The sequence below is a fragment of the Babylonia areolata genome, chromosome 5, assembly GCF_041734735.1.
Source record: "Babylonia areolata isolate BAREFJ2019XMU chromosome 5, ASM4173473v1, whole genome shotgun sequence".
Taxonomy (NCBI): Eukaryota; Metazoa; Mollusca; class Gastropoda; order Neogastropoda; family Buccinidae; genus Babylonia; species Babylonia areolata.
This window is the reverse complement of record NC_134880.1, coordinates 17207916-17224852: the sequence shown is the minus strand read 5'-3', so window position 1 is coordinate 17224852 and position 16937 is coordinate 17207916. Positions and strand designations below refer to the sequence as shown.

At 46.5% G+C, this 16937-nt stretch overlaps 1 protein-coding gene across 4 annotated transcripts in view; it reads right to left on the bottom strand.

The window, feature by feature from the left end:
* The window catches only part of LOC143281979 (uncharacterized), a 36670-nt gene extending 25140 nt beyond the window's left edge, over positions 1-11530 (bottom strand). For 3 of the 4 annotated variants that reach the window (XR_013055198.1, XM_076587353.1, XM_076587355.1), the window contains exons 1-2: positions 11355-11530; positions 5697-7525 (exon numbers count right to left, since the gene is read on the bottom strand). Coding sequence is in view for 3 of the 4 variants with exons in the window: in XM_076587353.1 (XP_076443468.1) it covers positions 5697-6544 (848 nt within the window). In the remaining variant the exon portion in view is untranslated. Of the gene's footprint in view, positions 1-5696; positions 7526-11222; positions 11327-11354 lie in introns of those variants that run through there. The other variant, XM_076587354.1, reaches the window with a different exon arrangement.
* Positions 11531-16937: the final 5407 nt, after the last annotated feature.

Genomic DNA, 16937 nt, shown 5'->3' with positions numbered 1-16937 from the left:
GCGCACCCTCCTCTGCGCATATATCATCTTCCCATCATGCTTGGCGCGCGGGCGTGCCCGGAAATCAGAGAGGGATCAGAGAGGAGAAGAGAAGAACTGTCCAGGTGCACTTCACACCATTATTTTCACCTTTCGTTTACACCACCTCCCCTCCACCCTTCAACCCTCCCACCTCCCCTACCCTCCCCACCCCCCTCTCACACGGCTCCATCCAGACCGCTGTGTGAGTCAGTGGATGGCATGAGTTTACTTTCTCTCTGGAGATGGAAGATACAGACAGGTATTCAACCACAACTAGTTCAACGTAGAAGTGGTGTACACGTGCATGCCTGGTTCTCCTCCTTGAAGGATGTGTAGTCATTGTACACAGTTCACTGTTCCGCTCTCTGAAATAGAGTTTGATGGTTCCCCCCCCCCTGGCATGTGTAGTTATATATAACTCTGATCGCTGTTCTGCCCCTTGAAATAAGTATGTGGTTATTGTACAAACTTTCTGTGCCCCGGCCCCTGAAATGTGTAAGTTATTGTGTAGTTATTGCGGCACACCAGGCACTCCACCGACCCCATGAAATGTGCAGTTATTGTGTAGTTATGATACACCGCTCACTGTAACGGCCCCTGAAATGTGTAGTTATTATTATTTTATTGTACACGAATCACTGCACCGACCCCTGAAATGTGCAGTTATTGTACACAGGTCATTGAATCAGCCCCTGAAATGTGTATTTATTGTGTAGTTATTGTACACCGGTCATTGTAACGGCCCCTGAAACGTGTAGTAAATGTACACCACTCTACTGATCAGACCTCACTATTCACATAAGATGGGAGGTGAAGGGGAGAGGGGGCAGGCGTGGGGGGGGGGGTTACAGACAGATCTGACGATCCACTCTGTTTGTGTGTGTGTGTGAGAGAGAGAGAGAGAGAGAGAGAGAGAGAGAGAGAGAGTGTGTGTGTGTGAGGGTGGATCTACAGACAGACCTGACTATCCATATAAGATGGGAGGTTAAGGAAGGGGGGGTTGGGGGTGGGGGTGGGGGCTCTTACAGACAGATCTGACGATCTACTCTGTGTGTGTGTGTGTGTGTGTGTGTGTGTGTGTGTGTGTGTGTGTGTGTGTGTGTGTTACTGGAGCGGGGGGGGATTTACAGACAGTCCTGACTATCCATATAAGATGGAAGGTTAGGGGTGGGGGTTACAGATACATCTGACGATCCACACCAGCTCTGTGTGTGTGTGTGTGTGTGTGTGTGTGTCTGTGTGTGTGTGTGTGTGTGTGTGTGTGTGTCTGTGTGTGTCTGTGTGTGTGTGAGGGTGGATCTACAGACAGACCTGACTATCCATATAAGATGGGAGGTTAAGGAAGGGGGTGTTGGGTGGGGAGGCGCTGTTACAGACAGATCTGACGATCTACTGTGTGTGTGTGTGTGTGTGTGTGAGGGTGGATCTACAGACAGACCTGACTACCCACTTAAGATGGAAGGTGAAGGGGGGATGGAGATCTGACGACCCACTGTGTGTGTGTGTGTGGGAGAGAGAGAGAGAGAGAGAGAGAGAGAGAGGGTGGGGAGGAGGAGTCTACGGACAGACATGACTATCCACATGCGGGGGGATGGGGGGGGTTGGGGTGGGGGGTACAGACAGATCTGACGATCTACACCAGCTCTGTGTGAGTGTGTGGGGGTGGGAGGGTACAGACCTGGCGAGTCACACCATTGAACTGCACTACCAACATAAACCCAGTTTGTGTACTTCATCAGTATCCGGCCACACAGCTGGGCATGGCTGCAGACAGGCCTCGTGTGTCCAATGATGGATGGGGGGGTCTGCTGTTGTGTCTGATAACGAGATAGAACTGGCCGCGCAGCGTATTGTGTGAGATCTCGCTGTCTCTCTGTCTCTGTCTCTGTTTCTCTCTGTCTCTGTCTCTGTCTCTGTCTCTCTCTGTCTCTCTCTGTCTCTCTGTCTCTCTCTCTCTCTCTCTCTCTCTCTCTCTCTCTCTCGTATTGTGTGAGATTTCTCTGTTTCTCTGCCTGTCCTCTCTCTCTCTCTCTCTCTCTCTCACTCACTCTGTGTGTGTGTCTCTCTCTCTGCCTCTCTGTCTCGCTGTCTCTCTGTCTGTCTGTCTGTCTCTCTGTGTCTCTCTCTGTCTCTGTCTCTATCTCCCTATCTGTCTCTCTGTCTCTCTCTCTCTGTGTCTATCTGTGTCTGTCTGTCTCTGTCTCTGCGTCTGTCTGTCTGTCTGTCTGTCTCTCTCTCTCTCTCTCTCTCTGTCCTCTCTCTCTCTCTCTCTCTCTCTTTCTCTGTCTGTCTCTCTGTGTCTCTCTCTGTGTCTCTCTGCCTCTGTCTCTATCTCTCTCTATCTCTCTCTCTCTGTTTATCTGTGTGTGTGTGTCTGTCTGCCTGTTTCTGTCTGTCTGTCCGTCTGTCTGTCTGTCTCTCCTTCTTTCTTTCTTTCTCTCTCTCTCTCTCTCTCTCTCTCTCTCTCTCTCTCTCTCTCTCTCTGATTGTCCTAATGTCTATAGTGTAAACAGTTGAATGCTTAGTGCCAGTTACGGTGATATCTACATATCTTGTTATCGCCTCTCATTCACATGGGGCTTTGGCCTTAATGAATAAATCATCTGCGTGTGCGTGTGCGTCTCTCTCTCTCTCTCTCTCTGTCTCTGTCTCTCTCTCCCTGTCTATCTGTGTGTCTGTCTGTCTGTCTGTCTCTGTCTCTGCGTCTCTCTCTCTCTCTCTCTCTCTCTCTCTCTCTGTGTGTGTGTGTGTGTGTGGGTGTGTCTTTTTCTCTCTGTGTGTCTCTCTGTCTCGCTGTCTCTATCTGTCTCTATCTCTGTCTCTGTCTCTCTCTGTGTGTCTATCTGTGTGTGCGTGTCTGTCTGTCTTTGTCTCTGTCTCTGTCTCTGTCTCTCTCTCTCTCTCTCTTTCTCTCTACCTGTCTGTCCGTCTGTCTGTCCGTCCCCCTATCCCCTCCCCTCCCGCTCTCTCCAGCTGGCAAATTTCCCTGTGCCTTTATATACCTTGGCAATACACGGTTTCTTCTGTGCGTTTTGTCAGTGTGACAAGAAAGGTGCTGAACGGGTGCAACTCGCGTTTCTGATATATATATGTGTGTGTGTGTGTGTGTGTGTGTGTGTGTGTGTCTGTGCTTTGTCAGTATGGCAAGATATATGTGCTGAACTGAGTGCAACGGGGAATAGATTGTCAGTCAGACTGTGCCTTGGTGTAAAAACTATGCATCCTCTCAACTCGTCAACTACTGAGTAAATCAGTAAATCAGTCACACCCTTAATTCTTTTTTTTGTTGTTGTTGTTCCTCCACAGCGCATAATCTGTACAGTCATCAAGTATATATACCTATACCGAACGTCAGTGTGTGCCGACGCAACATGCATACAATACAGAAGAGACAAGGCGGGCCGTCAGTCAAACAGACAACAACAAAAAAAAACCAATCGCACAGTACAGAGAGAACAGACTAGATACAGAGACAGACAGACAGACAGACAAATACATAGACAGGCAGACAGACGACCGGACGAACACCCAGACAAGCAGAGGGATATATATATGTATATATATAATACGATACACGGATCAGCAGAGCTCCACATCTGTGAAAGGACGGCAGAAAACAGAAGAAGAAGAAGAAGAAAAAACCCGTCTGTGTAACCCGACCCCTCCTTATCCCGGCCTATCTAAATGGAACAGCGCTTGCCAAGGGAGTCGTCGGCCCTGGTCTGCTCTTCAGCTGTGGAAAACACAGAGAGTGAGTGGCGCTTCGCAAGGGCGGTGAAGGAAGTGTAGGCAGGCAACATAAAAGACTAGTTGTTGTCCCTAGGTATTGTACAGACGCTTTGAACGTGCCTGTGTTGCTGATTTTGGCTCTTTGCACGTGACTGTCTTCATTGTACACATGCCTGCCTTCTGCGACATTTATACCTTGTTTGCGTCTTTTTCAAATGACATCTTAGTGATAATTTTATACCGATAACAACTCTCGCCATTAGCTAAAATACCCCCCCCCCCCTTCCAACCCCTCTCCACCACCCGATAACTGGACCAGCTTACTGGTTATCATAAAAAAAATATGTATTCCCTCTGAAAATTCATCAACATGCTCATAATTAGCAAAGACTTATCTGAGATACGTAATCACCATGGCAAGTAATTAGCTAAAGACTTGATGTGATGATTAATCTTCATGTTTCAGATTATGAAAAGACATAATTGTGATAATAAATCACCGTGCTCGCAATTAGCTAAACACAGCTGACAGTACATATGACCATTCAGATCACTGACAGCTGACAGTACAGATCACTATTCAGATCACTGACAGCTGTCAGTACAGATCACTATTCAGATCACTGACAGCTGTCAGTACAGATCACTATTCAGATCACTGACAGCTGACAGAACAGATTACCATTCAGATCACTGACAGCACATATCACCATTCAGATCACTGACAATATAGATCACTATTCAGATCACTGACAGCTGACAGCACAGATCACCATTCAGATCACTGACAGCTGACAGAACAGATTATCATTCAGACCACTGACAGCTGACAGAACAGATTAGCATTCAGATCACTGACAGCACATATCACCATTCAGATCACTGACAATATAGATCACTATTCAGATCACTGACAGTTGTCAGAACAAATCACCATTCAGATCACTGACAGTTCAAATCACCATTCAGATCACTGACAGCTGACAGTACAGATCACCATTCAGATCACTGACAGCTGACAGTACAGATCACTATTCAGATCACTGACAGCTGTCAGTACAGATCACCATTCAGATCACTGACAGCTGACAGAACAGATTATCATTCAGATCACTGACAGCTGACAGAACAGATTATCATTCAGACCACTGACAGCTGACAGAACAGATTAGCATTCAGATCACTGACAGCACATATCACCATTCAGATCACTGACAATATAGATCACTATTCAGATCACTGACAGTTGTCAGTACAAATCACCATTCAGATCACTGACAGTTCAAATCACCATTCAGATCACTGACAGCTGACAGTACAGATCACCATTCAGATCACTGACAGCTGTGAGTACAGATCACTATTCAGATCACTGACAGTACATATGACCATTCAGATCACTGACAGTACAGATCACCATTCAGATCACTGACAGTACAGATAACTATTCAGGTCACTGACATCTAACAGATCAGTACATGACAGTACATATGACCATTCAGGTCACTGACAGAACAGATTACCATTCAGATCACTGACAGTACAGATAACTATTCAGGTCACTGACATCTAACAGTACAGATCACGATTCAGATCACTGACAGTACATATGACCATTCAGATCACTGACAGTACAGATCACCATTCAGATCACTGACATCTAACAGTACAGATCATTCAGATCACTGACAGTACAGATCACCATTCACATCACAGTCAACTGATAGTAAGACAGGTGGAAGGACACTTGCCGCATCTGCCACCATGGCTGCCATCTTCTCCATGGTCTGTGAAATTAATCGTTTGAGTGCTAGGTCTGACTCATATCTGCATGGTGTGTGTGTGTGTGTGTGTGTGTGTGTGTGTGTGTGTGTGTGTGTGCGTGTGTGTGTGTGTGTGTGTGTGTGTGTGTGTGTGTGTGACAGAAGAGGAAGGCACTCACTCACCTCACAGACTCCTGGCTCTCGCGCAGCAAGGCCTTGCCGTTGACCTCCACCACCTCATCGTTTACCTTCACCCTCCCGTCTCTCTCTGTAGCGCTGCCCTCCTTCACCCCCACCACCCTAACGGCGCAGGCTGGGGTGGAGGGGGGCAGCCCCGCCCCCTGCTGCAGGGACGGGGAGGAAGGGGGGACAAGACCGCCGGCACGTGCTGCCGGGACATCCCTTGACCCCTGACCTCCTCCTGATGACCCCTGATCACCCGACCCCTGATTCGCTGACTCCTCGCCGGCGGTACGACCCAGGGGCACCACCTCCACCTCCAGCCCCAGGTCCCCAGATCCGCCCCCGATCTTCAGGTCCACGCAGAACACCCGGTCTTTGCGGGGTGGCTTGGAAGGAGGCGGGGTTCGCATAATGCCTTCCCAGTCCGAAGAGGTGCAGGAGTTAACGGCTGGACCTGCTGAGGTGGTGGTGGTGGTGGTGTGGTTGTGGTTGCTGGTAGCGGCATCACTGACGTCCTTCCCACCGCTTCGGCGGTCCGGGCACGGGCACGGCGGTTCCTGGGCAGTGAAGGAAGGCGGAGGGAGAGGGAGGGGGGTGTTGTTGTGGGGGGTCCAGAAATCCACGTCCCCGACACAGTCCAGGTCCATGTGGGAGGTGGAGGCTGACCTGACGGGCCCGCTCCTCCTCTCGTTGCCCCCACCACCACCACCACCACCACCACCGCCACCACTATCACCGCCCCCACCTTTCCAAGCTCTGCTGCCCTCTTTCTTCCAGCGTCCGCTGCCCTTGCGGCTGAGATGCCCGGTGGGCAGGATGCGGCTGATGTACGACTTGAGGCTGTCCATGATGGTGATGTTGACGTTCACACCACGTTACTGATGATGTGCGACTTGAGGCTGTCCATAATGGTGATGGTGGTGATGATGTGGATGTGGATGTTCACAACAAGTGACTGTAGTGGTACCACTTGAGCCTGTCCATGACGTTGACGTGGGTGTGGGATGTCCATATTCACACCATGTCACTGATGATGTGACTTGAGGTTGCCCAAGGTGTTCATGCTCACACCGTTATGAGTGTGATGAAAGACTTGCGGTTATGACATTGTGGTGGTGGTGTCCATTCCACGTGGGTCATTCTGATGGACCGATTTAATACCACATGCTTTGACTAATAATGCATAGCGTTGCATGGTCACTTCAGTTCATATTGCTCGGCTTTGACAACGTCAGTACAGTATTTTCACAACATCAATGACTTGAGGTCGTATTGCACAGCGTTGATGAAGTCAGAACACTATTGCACAGCTTCGGTGACTTCAGATCACTTTTGCACAGTGTTGAAGACTTCAGATCGTATTGCACAGTGCTGGTGACGTTTGTGCACTATTGCACAGCGTCGGTGACTTCAGATCACTTTTGCATAAGTGTTGATGACTTCAGATCGTATTGCTCAGTGCTGGTGATGTCAGTACACTATTGCACAGCGTCGGTGACTTCAGTTCAATATTGCACACGGCGTTGATGACTTAAATTCACTATTGCACAGCATTGCTGACTTCATTTCACTATTGCACAGCGATGGTAACTTCATATCGTTATTGCACACAGAGTTATTGAAGTCAGTTCACTATTGCACAGCATTGACAGAGTTGATGACTTCAGATCCCTATCGCATAGTATCTGTATGACTTCAAATCATATTGCACAGTGGTGGTACGTTGAGATCACCATTACAGCACTTGCAATGACTTCAGATCATTTTTGCACAGTGCCGGTGACGTCCGTTCATTCAGTCAGTTCCGAACAGCACTCAGCAACTGCTGTCTGAAACAAGTACACACCAAACTGTAACAGAAAGTATTACACGACAAATACAAGCCAGCTGTTTGCTTACTGTATACACTGCATATTTATATCAGTGACCTGTGCACTACACATATCTCATTGACAACCAACTGACAGTGACTTGCATACTGCATATGTATCGCAGTGACCTGTATACCGCACATATATTTTTCAGTGACAATAACTGACTGTGACCTGTATAGTACACATGTATCTCAGTGACCACAACTGACAGTGACCTGTATACTACAAATCTATCTCAGTGACAACAACTGACGGTGACCTGTACACTACAAATCTATTACAGTGACAACAACTGACGGTCACCTGTACACTACACATGTATCACAGTGACAACAACTGACAGTGACCTGTACACTACACATGTATCACAGTGACAACTGACATTGACCTGTACACTACACATGTATCACAGTGACAACAACTGACAGTGACCTGTACACTACACATGTATCACAGTGACAACAACTGACATTGACCTGTACACTACACATGTATCACAGTGACAACAACTGACATTGACCTGTACACTACACATGTATCACAGTGACAACAACTGACAGTGACCTGTACACTACACATGTATCACAGTGACAACAACTGACAGTGACCTGTACACTACACATGTATCACAGTGACAACAACTGACAGTGACCTGTACACTACACATGTATCACAGTGACAACAACTGACAGTGACCTGTATACTACACATGTATCACAGTGACAACAACTGACAGTGACCTGTACACTACACATGTATCACAGTGACAACAACTGACAGTGACCTGTATACTACACATGTATCACAGTGACAACAACTGACATTGACCTGTACACTACACATGTATCACAGTGACAACAACTGACAGTGACCTGTACACTACACATGTATCACAGTGACAACAACTGACGGTGACCTGTACACTACACATGTATCACAGTGACAACAGCTGACATTGACCTGTACAGTACATATGTATCACAGTGACAACAACTGACAGTGACCTGTATACTACACATGTATCACAGTGACAACAACTGACAGTGACCTGTACACTACACATGTATCACAGTGACAACAACTGACAGTGACCTGTACACTACACATGTATCACAGTGACAACAACTGACATTGACCTGTACACTACACATGTATCACAGTGACAACAACTGACATTGACCTGTACACTACATATGTATCACAGTGACAACAGCTGACATTGACCTGTACACTACACATGTATCACAGTGACAACTGACAGTGACCTATATATTACACATGTATCACAGTGACAACAACTGACAGTGACCTGTACACTACACATGTATCACAGTGACAACTGACAGTGACCTGTACACTACACATGTATCACAGTGACAACTGACAGTGACCTGTACACTACACATGTATCACAGTGACAACAACTGACAGTGACCTGTACACTACACATGTATCACAGTGACAACTGACAGTGACCTGTACACTACGCATGTATCACAGTGACAACTGACAGTGACCTGTACACCACATGTATCACAGTGACCACAACTGACAGTGACCTGTATACTACAAATCTATCTCAGTGACAACAACTGACGGTGACCTGTATAGTACACATGTATCTCAGTGACAACAACTGACTGTGACCTGTATAGTACACATGTATCTCAGTGACCACAACTGACAGTGACCTGTATACTACAAATCTATCTCAGTGACAACAACTGACGGTGACCTGTATACCACACATGTATCTCAGTGACAGCATTGACAGTGACCTGTGTACTACACAATAATCACGTTTCTCAGTGACAACACCTAACAGTGGCCTGTATACTACACATGTATTTCAGTGACAACAACTGACATTGACCTGTACACTACACATGTATCACAGTGACAACAACTGACAGTGACCTGTACACTACACATGTATCACAGTGACAACAACTGACAGTGACCTGTACACTACACATGTATCACAGTGACAACAACTGACAGTGACCTGTACACTACACATGTATCACAGTGACAACTGACAGTGACCTGTACACTACACATGTATCACAGTGACAACAACTGACAGTGACCTGTACACTACACATGTATCACAGTGACAACAACTGACAGTGACCTGTACACTACACATGTATCACAGTGACAACAACTGACAGTGACCTGTACACTACACATGTATCACAGTGACAACAACTGACAGTAATTTGAATACAACACAAGTATCTCAGTGACAACTGACAGTGTCCTATACCACACATCCATCTCAGTGACAAAGTAAGAGCTGTATTATCAATGGTTTTTCCATCGCAATGAGGAATCATTTACAGTTTAGTGTGAAGGACTATGACTCAAACTTGGAGGCAGAATCGCAATGGCTCTTAGTGCACCAGCCTTGGTGGCTAGTTGGCCTTTGGGGACCATCCTATAAACGCCGACTGTCCTAAAATCCCTCTTGGCCGAGAGAGTGGGGATGTAACTTGGGCAAGACACTCTCCACACTATAATCAAATTCTAGCCAAGATAGTGTGGACAGCAGTTACCTCCTCTGCTATTCTGATGGTCATATTATCTCCTCTGCTGTTCTGATGGTCATAATTCAACACGAATGACTATCATACACATATAATCATCTCAGTGACAACAGCTAACAAGAAAGTGAAGGACCAGTGTCTGGGGAGAGGGGAGGTAGGGGGGCAGGGCGGAGCGGGAGGGTGAGGGGGGCAGGGATGGGTGACCAACTGTCCACTGGGTCAGCGCTACAGGAGCACCCGCCACCAGGACAGAGCTGTACTGCACCCCGTGACCCACTGCCCACTGGTCAGTCACTACACACTCTCACCTGTCTCGGTCTCACCTCTGTGCTCCACCTTTTCCACTTTTTTTTGTGGGACCTCCAACCTCCTCTTTTTTTCTCCCACATCTTTCTTTTTCTTCTTTCACAGACTCATATTTACTTTTCATGCACCAACTTTCGCCCACACACCTTAACTAATCGGTTTCATTTTTTCCCCCTATCGTCTGGCGCAGCAATTGCCCCAGTGTGTCTTGAGGCGTGCATTTTAAGAATATTCCATGTCTGTGTACATTTGCCAGGGTTTTTTTGTTTTTGTTTTTTTTAATGTTCTGGTGTTCTGCCAATCTATGCATTCTAAATATGGATGACAAGTGATTACAGCTGTCTGGGTTTATTGTTGCCCTAGTGTGAGTAGTTTGTTTGATATTGAAGCTTTTCTGTCATCCATCATCTCTCTCTTCCTCCTCTATCTTAATCTAATACATGACCAAAAAAATATCTGTCATCAGTATTCACCGCTTACACTTCCGACTGCCGCCCAGTTGCTACCGACCTTGTTGCACTACTGACCAGACAAACAATTTCAGCCGAACACACATGTTTGTAAGATAGAACTAAATAAGCTAACATTTTTTTTCTCAGATATATAATATGAGGATGCTGCAATCAAAATCATGTATCTGACATTAACAATTTCCTGAAAACGTACACGTACACACACACACACACACACACACACACACACACACACACACACACACACACACACACACACACACACACACACACACACAAGATGAAGATGCTGCTGCATCATTGAGAATGAAAAAAATCACGTACCTAACATTAAACAATTTCCTTCAGTAAAACTTTGCCAGCTCGACGTGACCATTGACCTGTGTGTGTACACTGCAGGAGATTAAAAAAAAAAAAAAAAAAGCACATCTCACACTACACCTCCACTCCCCTCACCTGTGCACTGAACCATAGTTCCCCCACAACACAACGCCTCCTCAGCAGTACCCATCATTGTCCACACTCTAAGTGTTTCAGGGTGGCGACTGATGGACCAGCGCCAGACTGACGGAGGGAGGGAGCGATGCCGATCGCTGCTGGCTGGCACAAAGAGCACGGCTCAGTCAGTGCGCCATCATCCCCCGCCCCCCCCCCCCACACACACACCACCACCACCATCACCACCACCACCCTCAGCCATCCACCCCTCAGCCACCCCTCCTCACCTTCCGTCTGCAGACACACACACACACACACACACACACACACACACACAGAATTCTGAGGTTTGAGTTCACACACACACACACACACACACACACACACACACACACACACACACACACAGAATTCTGAGGTTTGAGTTCACACACACACACACACACACACACACACACACACACACTACACACACACACACACACACACACACACACACACACACACACACACACACACACACACCTTCCACACAGCAGACACGCTCCACAGAGGAGGACAGATGGAAGAAAGGGAGGCAGGAAGGAAGGAAGTAATAGAGAGACAGAGACACAGACACACAGAGAGACACAGAGAGAGAGCGGTGTGAAAGTGAGAGTGCCAGAAGTCAAAGTGGAGCTCTCCCTGACTCCCACGCCCACATGCCAGCAGCCGCCCTCTTCCTTCCAGCCGGCCGACACTCGGGTTGGCAGCACACAGCTGGGCGTAAGCTAAGGAAAGTGGTCGGGTGCCATTGATCTGCATGGCACAGACACACACACACACACACAGACACAGATACACGCACGCACGCACACACACACGCACATACGCACACACATATGTGCGCGCGCACGCACACGCATACGCGCACACACACGTGCGCGCGCGCACACACACATACACATTGTATTGAAAACACATACACAGAGTTGTATTGAACACACACACACACACACACACACACACACACACACACACACACACACACACACACACACACACACACATGCGTATTAGATGACCGTTTATTTCTTTGTTCCCTTTGTTCTTTGTTGTGTCTATTAATCCTTTGGGATTTTATGACCATAAATGAAGTCAAGTCACAAAGAGAGAGAGAGAGAGAGAGTTGTATTGAAACACACACACACACACACACACACACACACACACACACACACACACACACACACACACACACACACACACACACACACACACTACACTACACAACACAAAGTAAAATTCAGTTGTGGGTTTCCATTCCACGCAGACTGTCACATCACGCTGCTCAGTCCTTTACTTACATCTGGTCAGTCATGGAGGCCACAACATGCACATGAAACCATGAAAGGAACGAATGTCTGAGAGGACTGACAACATAACAGGGAATTCCTCCACTTTCCTGTTGTCGGTGACAACCAAACCCTGGCCAGTTGCATTGCTCGGACGGAAGACCCTAGTATGGTGGTAACCCAATACTAACTGTGTGTAGTATGGAACTGACCAGTGGCGTAGTTCGGTCAACGCAGGCATTTAGTCACGTGTAACTGTCCAAAAAAAAAAGTTATAACCAAGCAATGCAACTGGCACCTGCAGCTGTAGCAGAGCAGCAGATGGAGAAGGTATATATAAGAACTCATTTAATTGTAGTAAAACCATCATAGGAATTATGGACTCACACACACACACATACACACGACACAGATACACGCACGCACGCACACACACACGCACATACGCACACACATATGTGCGCGCGCACGCACACGCATACGCGCACACACACGTGCGCGCGCGCACACACACATACACATTGTATTGAAAACACATACACAGAGTTGTATTGAACACACACACACACACACACACACACACACACACACACACACACACACACACACACACACACACACACACACACACGTGTGTGTATTAGATGACCGTTTATTTCTTTGTTCCCTTTGTTCTTTGTTGTGTCTATTAATCCTTTGGGATTTTATGACCATAAATGAAGTCAAGTCACAAAGAGAGAGAGAGAGAGAGTTGTATTGAAACACACACACACACACACACACACACACACACACACACACACACACACACACACACACTACACAACACAAAGTAAAATTCAGTTGTGGGTTTCCATTCCACGCAGACTGTCACGTCACGCTGCTCAGTCCTTTACTTATATCCGGTCAGGCATGGAGGCCACAACATGCACATGAAACCATGAAAGGAACGAATGTCTGAGAGGACTGACAACATAACAGGGAATTCCTCCACTTTCCTGTTGTCGGTGACAACCAAACCCTGGCCAGTTGCATTGCTCGGACGGAAGACCCTAGTATGGTCGTAACCCGCTACTAACTGTGTGTAGTATGGAACTGACCAGTGGCGTAGTTCGGTCAACGCAGGCATTTAGTCACGTGTAACTGTCAAAAAAAAAAGTTATAACCAAGCAATGCAACTGGCACCTGCAGCTGTAGCAGAGCAGCAGATGGAGAAGGTATATATAAGAACTCATTTAATTGTCGTAAAACCATCATAGGAATTAAGAACTCTATAAACTGAACACAACAAATTATATATATAATAGCTGCGTAAGAGTGACCCTGGTAACATAATTATAAACAACTTATCCCTTGAGGAAGGAACGTGGTCGTTCCGAAAATTTGGAATATTTGACAGATTGATGTGTTTGTTTTCTTTTTTCTTTTTTCTCTTTATATATATATATATACTCTCTTTGCTCAAACGACGGAAGTGGGCCAAACTGAGAATCCAAACAAAGAAGTTTTGATTCGAGTTCTATGGCTATGTGCTTTCAACATTAGTTCCGCTTTTTATGGCAAAGCCGGCCTCATGTTGCTATCTCATCAAAACATATTTAAAAGAGAAAAAAAAATGGGGGTGGAGGAAGACGAAGAAATGTGCAACCGGGTTTCGACACATAACTTTAGGGGTTTTATTTTGTCTGTATATTTTGTCGATACATCTTGATATGTTTATGAAAGTCAAGAGAACCCAAGCGAGTTCCATGGACATACTGTGGTCACACAGTACAGAATGCCAAGTCAAGGAATTTCCTGTTGTCAGTCCTCTCAGACATTCGTTCCTTTCATGGTTTCATGTGCATGAGATATTCACGTGCAGTCTCTCTTGTCTGATTTGTGCAGTATCACCGTGGATCCTGTTACCTGTTAGCATGCGAATTTGTACATATCTATTCAGGTGTGTGTGTGTGTGTGTGTGTGTGTGTGTGTGTGTGTGTGTGTGTGTGTGTGTGTGTGTGTGTGTGTGTGTGTGTGTGTGTGCACGCGACCAGTTCACACACACACACGCACACACACACACACACACACACATCCACAGACACAGACAGCCAGGCCCGGAGACAGACCTAGAGAGATAACAATAATAAAATAAAAAATTATGTATGAGTTTCCGCAGCAGCAGTCTTGTATTTTAAAAAAAGAAAAAAAAAGGGGGGGGGGGGATATAAAAATTATGTGTGTTATTCAGCTGGCGTCAGTGTTGTGCTGAATGGGGACCCCCACCTTCTCTCCTCCCCTCCTCTCCCCCCACACCCTTCCCTCGGGTTTGTGATGCGGGGCACTGAGGGGAGTAGTAGGAGGGAGAGGTGGAGAGGTGGGTGATGCCAGGCAAGAAGGGGGCGAGGGGGGCAAGGGGGGTAGAGGTGGAGGTGATGACTCCCCAAGCACAGAGCCGGGTAGGGGTGGAGGGGGAAGATGAAGGTGGAAAAGCCAGCAGACTGCGGGGGTGCGCACCGCACACTAACACTAACAGCCAGGAACAAAGAAACGAAAGCCGCCGTGTTGAACATGTCCTTACTTGCTGCCACTGGCGTTAAGTGTGGAAGGAACGCCGTAAATGTTAAGTCGTGTTGAGATGAACAGAGGCCTCTCTACTGCTGTGGAGAGCTGTACCGTACACACCAGATACACATACCGTCCCTGACACATCCACTGCGTCCATCCTGTTTATGACCCTCGTCACGTTGAAGACACGACTGTTGTTCCGCTTGCTCGAAATGCAGTGAGCGTGTTTCTCCTTAGTAATTTGTGCTTCACATGTGCATGCATGCATGTTAATAATGGCGCTTTATGATAATGGAATAAGTGAGAAAGGGACTGTTTATTTAGTATACAAGCACTAAAGAATTCACACTAGGTCAAGGAAAGCTCAGACACTACTCAGTGTGACATGACATACAGTAGTCAGTGCAGCTCCACCCAGACACTAAACTTTTCAACAAAAACAAAAAAGTGGGCGTTGGCCCCTTGCTTTTCAACACTGTATTTTTTTCATTTCAACACTATTTTTTTCATTTCAACACTGTATTTTTTTTCATTTCAACACTGTATTTTTTTTTTTTTCATTTCAACACTGTATTTTTCAAATGTCTGTAGTGCAGCTCCACCCAGACACTAAAGTTTTCAACAACAACAAACAAAAAAAATGGGCGTTGGCCTCTTGCTTTTCAACACCGTATTTTTTTTTCATTTTTCATTTCAACACTTTTTTTTTTCCAGAACTGTATTTTTCAAATGTCTTAAGTGCCGCTCCACCCAGACACTAAAGTTTTCAACAACAACAAAATGGGCGCCATTGCCTCCTTGCTTTTCAACACTGTATTTTTTTCATTTCAGCACTGTATTTTTCATTTACGGACAGCCTTCTCCACTCAGGACAAGATGCGTGTGTCGGGTTTCCTTCCCCCAGGACTGAAGGGAGTTGCTGCTTGGGGCGGATCTGTCTGCCAGCCCCGTGTCTGTACTGTACTGTCACACCACAGACCTGTCTGTATATATCTGTACTGCCACACCACAGACCTGTCTGTGTACTTATCTGTACTGCCACACCATAGATCTGTCTGTCTATATGTCTGTACTGCCACACATCAAACCTGTATACATGACTGACACGTCTGTATGTCTGTACTGACTATACTTACGGCCACAACTCTAACCTGGTAAGAGTATATGACGGATACGTCTGTATGTTTGTACTGAGGGTATGTCTGTACTGCCACACCTCGTACCTGTGTACATGACTGACACGTCTGTATGTTTGTACTATGTCTGTACTGCCACAATGCAAAATGTCTGTGCATGTCTGTTCTGCCACACCACAGACCTGTCTGTGTATATGTCTGTACTGTCACACCACAGACTTGTCTGTGTATATGTCTGTACTGTCACACCACAGACTTGTCTGTGTATATGTCTGTACTATCACACCACAGACCTGACTGTATATGTCTGTACTATCACACCACAGACCTGACTGTATATGTCTGTACTGTCACACCACAGACCTGACTGTATATGTCTGTACTATCACACCACAGACCTGACTGTATATGTCTGTACTGTCACACCACAGACCTGACTGTGTATATGTCTGTACTATCACACCACAGACTTGACTGTGTATATGTCTGTACTATCACACCACAGACTTGACTGTATATGTCTGTACTATCACACCACAGACCTGACTGTATATGTCTGTACTATCACACCACAGACCTGA